This window comes from Erinaceus europaeus, chromosome 10, assembly GCF_950295315.1.
Source record: "Erinaceus europaeus chromosome 10, mEriEur2.1, whole genome shotgun sequence".
NCBI lineage: Eukaryota > Metazoa > Chordata > Mammalia > Eulipotyphla > Erinaceidae > Erinaceus > Erinaceus europaeus.
The window spans coordinates 108,783,889-108,794,077 of NC_080171.1; the positions used below are offsets into that span (position 1 = coordinate 108,783,889).

Here is a 10,189-nt window from a genome sequence, read left to right on the forward strand (position 1 = left end):
AAAGAAATTATATATATATTCAACCCTCATCTAAGACCTTGGGAGAACTATAGCCATCATCAAACAGGTGAGGCCACAGAACTTTAATGGTTGGGAATGCTTGGAACTATATACTGCTATTTTTTTTAAAAAAGATAGGATTCTGCTACTGAAAAGGGAACCAAAACAGTAATCACTGTTTCAGATTACAGAGTTGTTTGTTTGATTTTAATCGCTGTTTTTCTGTTTTGCTGCCTGCAATGAGTTGTTTCCAGGCTTACCAGATAGTATGTTTCTCACTGAGGTGTTTATGTGTTAGGTAGTCTGTGGCATAATTGACATATAATGCTGTTAGCCTGCCATGTAATCAGACTACGTACGGAGCTTGGAGAAGCAAATAGATATTTCTTCACCTTAGTTTATCAGTCAGAAGGGTAAATTATATTTTTAAGTGTTTTTTTTTTGCAAAATGTAAAATGCCTATTACATTTTTACATGCCATGACTTTAGACTCATAAAGTGTTATTTGTACAAGACCCAGCTCTCTTACTGTCAAATATAAAGAAATAAAACATGGAGGTTCCACTTGCTTGAATTCAACTGAGATCCAAAAATACATATTCTTGTAATTAAGCCAAAGATGGTTGCATTGTACTGGGTTTTTTTGGTCATTGCCCCCTAAGTAATACAATATAGCCATTAATACAGCATTCACATTATATTGAGAATTACAAGTAATCTAAAGATGATTTAGTGTGTACAAGAGGATATGTGTATGCTATATGCAAATATTGTACCATTTTGTACAAAGGGCTGAGAATCCAAAGATGTTTGGGTAGTGTGAGGATCCTGGAACCAATGCTCAGTATATACCAAAGAATGACCAGATCATTCAAGAGATTCTTACCGATCATTGTACAAGTGGGAGCAAAAATGCACACCTGAAGTTTTAAAAGCCAGAAAGAAGGCTGAATATGGGATGAACTCACTCAGAGCTTAAACAAGAACAGAAAGGAAAAACACAAACTAAAGTTGGAACTAGTTTGGTGTATTGTACCAAAGCAAAGGACTCTGGGGAAGGCAGGCAAGGAGAGGGATGAAGGGAGGGGAGATTTTAGGTCCTGGTACATGATGAAAAAGAGCCTAGGCTGGGGGTGAGAGTGTTTTGCAGACAGATCACGATGAGCTGGGAAATTGTATCCATGTACCAACACATGCTCTGTAAACCATTAGCCTCCCAATTAAAAATACAGATATACATATTAAAACTAAATAAAAATAAGTCATTTAAAAATAGTTTTAAGCAATTTCCAATGGACCATTTGTTGTTATTATCTCATTTATTAAACAATGGAATAAAAATCACTCATTAAAAAAGTCACTTACTGGGGCCAGGTGGTGGCACATCTGGGTGACTGCACATGTTACAATACACAAGGACCCAGGGTTCGAGCCCCCAGTCCCCACCTGCAGGGGGGCGGGGAAAGCTTTGTGAGTAGTGAAGCAAATCTGCAGGTGTCTGTCTATCTGTCTCATGGAAACACTATATTGAGCAGAGTGCAAGCTTTGGCTATAGAGGGAGTCTGAGATGGGGAAACTATCAAGATTAGCCATGCCTGCCTTAGAGCAGTACAGAGAGTTAATTGGGACCAGACACTCTGAGGGGTTGATAGTAAGAATCCTCTCTCTTCTACCTCATTGCTGAAGTGTCGCCAAAGTTCTTCCACCTAAGTAAGCCAGGCAAATCCTTGGCTTCTTCCTCCCCCCTTGAAATTGAAGATGGACTGGATCAGCATTATTCACACATCTTCCCTCCACAGTTGAACTTTATCTTAATTGGAGTTCAATTTTATAAACAATTTAATATGAGGGTCTGTTGGGCCAAGCAGCACTACGAAGCTCCACAGAGCACAAATTTGAAAACCTCAGGGGTGAAGTCATTGCTTAAAAATACTGCCAACTTTAAGTTTTCATGATTCTGCATGCCACTTATTTTACTTCTCTTGGAAGCACTTTCTAGCTGTTAGCATTCAACACAGTTATTCATATTAGAAACTGAGGCAAGATACTGAATTTTATATTTTAATTTCTTGGGGTACCCCTACGTCTGTAAACTTTCTCCAGGTAAATTAACATCATCTACAAGCATTGCAAAACTTTCCCTACAGTGAAAGAGCCTTATTTTGCAGAGATATGTAAATGTAGGAGGAGGAAAGAAGGGGAGGAGTAGACTTGTGATGAAAATTCAGTGTATATAGTCTTTAAATTCTGAAGTTACCCTTCACAACATTGAGGTGATCCTCTTTATTAAATGATAATAGTTTTTAGTCTTTTTTCATTGTCCTTTTCTGATGTTAAAGTTGATAACCATGTCAGTTCCCAGAAATTTTATTTGACATTTACTAGTCTGTAAGATCCAAAAGAATGGGATCACTGCCTGCCCCAAGGTTCATTTTTTTCCATACACAAGGACTAGAAGTCCATGGTCATTGTGCCATAAATACAGTTAACAGTGGTGCTCTGGACACAAGGATGGCAATGAACCTATAACATATGCCCTCAAAGTGCCCAGAATGTGACCTGATTTTCAGGGTCTTCAAATTTTCACCTAATCACTATTGGTGGCATCAGCATTCCTGCCTGCTTATGTGAACTATCTCCTACTCAGTGCTTGTAGGGGACTTTTTAAAGGGATGACTAGTAAGCCTAGGACATATCCTTAGTACTGACATTTGCAAACCCATCCCTTTTCCCAGATGCCTCGTTGCTGGCTTCATGTGATATCTGTAGCAGTTAAACGAACAACATGCTTTTTCTTCTGTAACAGGGAGGCTTGTCTTGTTTCACAGAGGCTTGTCTTGTTGCAGAGTTTTAAGTGTGAAAACAACTCCTCTGTCCCAAAAGGAAAGAGTTAGATTGGCTGTCCCTTTTAAAGTTCTTTCAGTAAGAGGAGACAGTATAATAGTTATGCAAAGGACTTTCATGCCTGAAACTCTGAGGTCCTAGGTTCAATCCTCCCACAATACCATAAACCAGAGCTGAGCAGTGCTCTGGTTTAAAAAAAAAAAGAGAGAGAGAGATTAAGTCATTGGTTCCCAGCCCAAAGCTGCAAGTCAAAACCAAAAAGGTGTTCAAATGTCCCCAGAAAATTCTAAGCCAGGAGATCGAAGGTTCAGCACAGATACTCTGAAAGTCTTATGGTAAGATTGATGTGCTAATATTCTGCCCAAAACTATCACTTGACTGGGACTCAGCCACCTGAACTTCTTGTTTACTTCATAAAGTCTGCTCTGCTCCTTTTCCACAACTGCATTCTGCCTGTCTTTGCCTGTATGAAAGCAATGGACACTCAACTGAGCTCGTACTAGAGCTGTTCTGTGCCATTTTAGTTCTGTTCTCATAAAAACTATAGGTCGCATTATTTCTTGGATTATGCTTTGTTCAACACATACTTTGTTTTGATGCAGGTAAATAAACTAGTCATTAGATTTACCCCCTAACCACCCACTAAACTGAAGGCTAATCTTAATTATTTAAGCATGATGCCTTTCTGGCATAAAGTCCAAATGACATTCTTGGTTTTGGGCTTCTCTCCCATAATTAAAAATGAACAGTGCCTCTTTCTAGTGGTATCTTCCTGGTTAGCTACATGAGGCCCTTCTGTCTCAGCGAAAGAAATAACTGACACTAGTTTAAGGGCGGGAAATATGCATCGCTAAATTTCTTATATTCCTTTTTTTTTTTTTTGTCTCTGGGTTATTGAAGGGGCTTGGTGCCTGCACTATGAATCCACTGTTCTGCAGCCAATTTTTCTTTTTTTGGATAGGACAGAGAGAAATGGAGAGAGGAGGGGAAGATAGAGACGGGGAGAGAAAGACACCTGCAGATATGCTTCACTGGTGAACGGACCCCCTCCCCTCCAGCCTACAGTGGGGGAACCGGGGACTCAAACCCAGATCCTTACGCGGGTCCTTGCGCTTAGTACTCTGTGCTCTTAACATGGTGCGCTACCGTCCGGGCCCCAATTTCTTAAATTTCTAAGGAAATACTCAGAGGAGTTGGGCAGTAGCGCAGCGGCTTAAGCACACGTGGCGCAAAGCTCAAGGACCTAGTTCGAATCACGGTTCGATCCCTGTCTCCCCACCTGCAGGGGAATTGCTTCACAGGCGGGGAAACAGGTCTGCAGGCCTCTCTCTTCCTCTCTACCTCCCCCTTCTCTCTCAATTTCTCTCTGTCTCTATATAATAACAAATAAATAAATAATTTAAAAAAACACAACAAAAAAAGAGGAAATACTCAGGAGGTGACTTGTCAAAATCAAATGTGAGGGTAGCTCTTCAGGATCAGGAGGGGCAAGATGCTGCCGCGACCACTGGCCGCCAGTTGGGGCATCTAACGCTGATGGGGCAAGTGATCACACAGTTTGTCTCCTTTTGAGCAGCATGCCTCCCTGCACAGCTTCCCCAGTGTGCTGCCCCGCATGCAGGCTTCGGGGTCTTCGGTGTCGTGCCACCTTTCCTGGCATCTTACCTTATCTACACATGGGGGACCCAGGAGTTTGAAAAATCCCAGAGAAGAATCCAGCTGACTATGAAAATGGCAAGTGAACAGTTCACTTGGAAAGTAGTTCTCAGTGTCCAAAAGACCCTTCTTTGCAGGAAAAGTCTACGTGCTAATGTCTTAAAGACAAAATAAATGTGTTATGGACTGAAATAAATAAAATATGAAATAGTACATCTTTGTATAACTTTTCAACATAATTTTATTTGTTGATGGAGACAGAAATCAAGAGGAAGGAAGGGAAAGAGAGAGAGAGAGAGGAGGAAGAAGAGAGACACCAGCAGAACTGCTTCACCAATCTTGAAGTTTTCTCACTGCAGGGGTGGACCCAGGGCTTGAACCTAGGACCTTGCACAGTGTAACATATGCTCAACCTGCTTTGCCACTGCCAGGCTTCCTCCCATATAACTTCTAACTTTGGGTTTCCTTTGTTTTTTTTTGTAAATTAAGACACATTTGTGGACTGAAAGATTTCATACACACACACACATACACACAACCACAACCACAATAATTAACATTTATTTTCTTCATTTCTAAAAATGCTGTCAAAGCATTAATAATAATTGCTTAAAGCCTTAAAGTTTTTCAAAGCATGAGTGTTGACATGTTTCATAAGAACCTCTGATCTCACATGGTCAGAGAGGGACTGCCCAGCCTGTATGCACTGCCCGATCTCCCCCACGACCAGTGCCCCAAGTACCCTCTTTCTGATGCCATCTACCAAGGTCTGGAATTCCTTCCAGCTAGGTCCTTGACCCTGAGTTCATTTCCTCCCCACAGCGTCTTGCTCACCAGTTTCAAGGGAACCCCCCAGAGCTCTGCCCAGTGATCTCAAAGCTGTGCAAAGCTGACATCTTTGAAGTCATTTTAAAATGGAGTTGGGGCACTATTACAGAGACATTACATTACCTGTTTTGTTTAATTTGGGCCAAAAACTTGAACTGGTTCAAAAGCAATTGATTTAGAAAGGCATTAAACACAAATTGGTTTGAAACGGATAGCTAGGTTTTGTTTTGTTTTAAGCTGGAGGATAGTCAGCCAGTTCCATATATATATATATATATATATATATATATATATATATATATATATCCCTTTTGCTGCCCCCTTCTTTTTTTACTGTTGTTGTTATTGATGTTGTTGTTGCATAGGAGAGAGTGAAATGGAGAGAGGAGGAGAAGACAGAGAGGGGGAGAGAAAGACAGACACCTGCAGACCTGCTTCACCGCCTGTGAAGCGACTCCACATAGGTGGGGAGCCGGGGGCTCGAACTGGGATCCTTATGCCTTATACCGGTCCTTGCTTTTTGGCCATGTGCACTTAACCAGCTGCACTACTGCCCCGACTCCCAGCCAGTTCCCTTTTTAACCACTGTAGAGAATCAGTAACCAAATATGATTAGTTAATAACTATTTCAGCTAGCAATACCAATCAGCTTTCTCCTCTCCTCTCTTCTCCTCTCCTCTCCTCCTGCTTACCTCATCTCCATATTCATTAAAAAAAAAAAAAAAAACCTCTGACCTTGTCTCTTCTGGGAAGAGCACACAAATGACCTTTTCACGGAATTTGCCTTACTGTTATGCACCTCCCTCACGCCATGCTGGCAAATAAAGATATATGTGTATGTGGCACATTTGCTTCGCATAAAGTGCAACTCGCTTTAAGGTTCCTCTGTGAATTTACTGAAAGCCGCCTGCTGGCTGGTCACTACAAAACCCCCGCTGGCTGCCTAAGGACCCTTACTGGGGATTCACCAACCATGGGGTGGGATGGGGGTGGGAGCTGGGAAAACTTGCTCAACTCCATTCCTCCAAATCACGTCTATTTATTTTCCCCTTTGAGGAAAAGCGAAAGAATTAAATCATTCCCTGGCTGTATTGATGGAAAGCATGAAAACGAATTCCAGGGACTTGCGGGGCCCTGTGCCGCAAACCTCGCCAAACCCCCAACCAGCCCCTTCTCCCTGGCGGCCGCTTCCTGCTGGGGCGCCAGGGCTCATCCTCCCGGGAAAAGGAAAATTGCGGGGAAAGTGCGGGCACAGGCGTTTGTGGGGGGCCTGCCTTCCTAGAGCTGGGCGGTGGCGGGGGGGAGTGGAGGTAAAATCTCCAGCGCTGCGTGGGGGGCAGGAGGGTGCGAGGACGCACGGACTGGGAGCCCAAGGGTGCTTGGGCTGCGGGCTCCGCGTCCTGGGCGGGCTGCAGGTACCCAGCCAGCCGCCTTGCGCCCGGGCCCGGCTCTCCGACTGCGCGCGGAGATCTGCTGTCTGGCGAGCGGCCCCGGGGCCGAGCAGCCTCGGCTGAAGCCCCGGGGCCGAGCACCTCTAACCGAGGTCGCGGGAAGCGGAAGCGCGAAGGTCGGTGCAATGGTGGCTCCGAGGCTCCAGGTGCAGCGACGGGAAGGAAAGGAGCCGGCATGGAGCGCATAGTCGGCGAAGGGCCCTGGGTGCATCCGCCAGGTGCCCCCCAACGTCCATGAAACTGCCGGTTGAAAAGGAAATAGGGCTTAGCACCTCCTCGCCATGCATTTAAACAAGGGCCATCTGACGGGGCAATAGCTGTCCCCCACCCCACTCCACTCCACGCCGCCCCGCCCCGTGCAGACCTGAACCTCACCCCTGCGGTCTCACGGGTCTCAAGCCCACACCCCTTACAATCTACCAGGCAGTTCCCTTCCCTACAGTCCACCTTCCTCTTGTAATCAAAGCCGGAGCCCTGGGCCAAGTGGAGGTTCTCAGTCTGTTATCAAGTCCTAAAGGGAATTTCTCCAAACAATATTTCCTGAATTACCATGCCAAGGATCCAGGCATCTGCCCCTCCACCTCCCATTTGGATCCATACAGATTTCTCCCTGGATTCCTAGTTTTTAGCCTCCTCCCTCCCTAATCCATTTTCCACATAGCTTCCCCCAAGAGCTTGTTAAAACACGCAGGGATCTCAGCGGTTGTAAACCTCATATTTCCTCTGTTAAGCCGGCCAAAGGCAATCGCTGGGGCTGAAGAATAAAGACTCTGAGGGCACTTTCTTGAGCTCCTATTATGTGCTATTTGTTGAACACTTCAAGGGCATATTCTCATTTAACTGCCCAACAGTCCTTCTGGGTTATTGTACTATTACTATTATTGTTGTTGTTGTTTTCTTTTATTATGGGGGTTGGTTTACAGTACAGTTGTTGACACATGGCAACAGTCTTGTTTGTTTGTTTAATCTCCTCCTAAAAGATGTCTGCAGAACGCTCTTACTCCCAGTGTAGGTCCTTTTCCACCGCCATGCACCAGTACCCTAAAGGCTTCTCCACACGCTCTCTGCCTCTCCTTCCCCAGAGTCCTTTGCCCTGGTGCAATACACCACACGCAGTCCAAATTTCATTTTGTGTTTTCCTTTTCTATCCTTGTTACTTAACGTTCCACCTAGAAGTGAGATCACCTGGTATTTGTCATTCTACTTTTGGCTTCTCTCACTGCCTTATCTCTGTTTCACTGGGGGGGGGGTAAAAGAGAGAGAGAGAGAGAGAGAGAGAGAGAGAGCTAGGTCATAGAGCTTGTGACGTCAGAGGTGATTAGGAGCCAGGCAATCCACCTGAGGTCTGTTTCTTCACCATTTCAGTGCACTTGTCCAAAAAGCCCTGAACTGCCAAAAGGGTGTGGGCTGACCAACTGTATCTGCTGTGTTCTGGGGGGTTCCGTTGGCCGCAGCCATGACTTAGCAGCAGTACTAAGTGGATGAGGCAGGTGTATCTTAGGTCAGGCTTGATTTGGAATGCTTTCGAGGCCCCATTGCTCTTCCACCTGCCCTGAGTGGATTAATGGTCTGAGTTTCTGGGCAGGGGCAAGTTAGAACAGTTCTCACATTTGGCTTCTTCTCGTGGCACTCGCCTGACAGTCTCCTTTGCCACCCTGCTACTTGGCAGTCCAGAAGACACCACAGGTGTCCTACCCCTCCAGGCAGACTTATGACATTCTCCTCAGTCTCCCACAAACACTGGCTCACTAGAACTCTGCATTCCCACCTTTGCCAAGCTTCAGCCTAGAGCCACATCTTTTGCATGTGAATGGAGACCTCCTCTGGTCCGCTTTTGTCCTGTGAAAGGGGTGGGGTTTCCATCATTAACTGGTGGCTGGGGAAAAAAAAAAGTTAGCATCAATCTCCTTTCTAGGACACTGCTGATACCCCTGGGTTCCTTGTCCTCATTTCTTGCCTGAGGGTTGCTGTGATTCCTCTTTACCCGCTCTTCTGTGACCTAAATCAGTTGGGCATAGACTCTAGGGCAACAGTAAAAGGAACCCATGGACAGTATTTGCTTTAGTGAACCCCTTTACTTATTTCTGTGAACTTACCTATTATGTAATTTTTTGTTCACTTCCTGAAATGACTGTTCTACCAGAATATCTTACCAACCTTCTTCCTTCCTTTCTTTCTTTCTTTCTTTCTTTCTTTCTTTCTTTCTTTCCTTCTTTCTTTCTCTCTCTTTCTTCCTTCCTTCCTTTCTTTCTCTTTTTCTTTCTTTTTTCTCTCTTTCTTTTTTCTTTCCCAACAAGGTTATCACTAAGACTCAATGTTTGCATGATGAATCCACAACTTCTGGTAGCCATATTTATTTTTTCTTTCTTTCTTTCTCTCTTTTTTTTAAATATTTATTTACTTCCTTTTGTTGCCCTTGTTATTTTATTGTTGTAGTTATTATGGTTGTTGTTGTTGATGCCATCGTTGTTGGATAGGACAGAGAGAAATGGAGAGAGGAAGCGAAGACAGAGAGGGGGAGAGAAAGACAGACACCTGCACACCTGCTTTACCACTTGTGAAGTGACTCCCCTGCAGGTGGGGAGCCAGGGGCTCGAACCGGGATCCTTATGAAGAAGGTCCTTGTGCTTTGTGCCACACGCGCTTAACCCGCTGCGCTACAGCCCGACTCCCTCTTTTCCTCTTTCTTTCTTCCTCTCTTTCTCCCTCTCTCTCTCTCCTTCCTTCCTTCCTTTTTTATTAGATAGGACAGAGACAAAATGAGAGGACAAAGGGAGATAGAGAGAAGGAGAGAGAAAGAGAGACACCTGCAGGCCTGCATTACCAATATAAACCTTCCCCCTTGCAGGTGGGGAGTGGTGGCTCGAACCTGGTTCCTTGAGCACCATAAAGAGTCTGCTCAACCAAGAGTGCTACCACCTTCCCCACCCCTTATCTCTTTTCCATACCATTTAAATTAAATTCTTCTATATAGAATCATAATGTGAAATTCAAAGGGTACAAATAATATATAATTTCTTTCCTCCTTGCAGGCAAATTCTACAATCAGCTTCATGTATTAATTTTTTAGAAATAGGCCACATGTTTATAAGCATGTTTCATTTCTTTTCACTCCTAAAAAGGATATTCATTGCCAAAAATCAGCACTGTTTCAAAATGGAGAACTCAGGCTCTTAGTACTGAGCTTGTAATCTTGCTTATTGCATGCACATTGTGACTCACTTACATGAGAATTGGACAGGAGTAAGGAGACATCACTTCAAGTTGAGATGGAAAGACTTTTCCCAGTCTCTGGTGCATAATAAGATATATGAAATTTAGGTATGCAAGAGGAGTTAAAACTAGACTTCAGTACCTGACTGGCAGTATGACCTCAGAAACTTGAAGGTGGGTCTCCTAGAACTAGACTT

General features: G+C 44.2%; 1 protein-coding gene and 1 pseudogene across 1 annotated transcript; one reads left to right on the forward strand and one right to left on the reverse strand.

Annotated features, from left to right (window-relative positions):
• The first annotated feature begins 3,114 nt into the window (after positions 1 to 3,114).
• Positions 3,115 to 4,643, forward strand: LOC107522139 (cytochrome b-c1 complex subunit 8-like; annotated as a pseudogene).
• A 1,147-nt stretch (positions 4,644 to 5,790) lies between these two features.
• LOC132540783 (proline-rich protein HaeIII subfamily 1-like) lies at positions 5,791 to 7,351 on the reverse strand. The gene is made up of 2 exons (XM_060198970.1): positions 7,329 to 7,351; positions 5,791 to 7,019 (listed from the first exon to the last, which is right to left on the reverse strand). The coding sequence occupies exons 1-2, from the start codon at positions 7,329 to 7,331 to the stop codon at positions 6,399 to 6,401; spliced, it is 624 nt and encodes a 207-aa protein (XP_060054953.1). The 5' UTR covers positions 7,332 to 7,351; the 3' UTR covers positions 5,791 to 6,398.
• Positions 7,352 to 10,189: the final 2,838 nt, after the last annotated feature.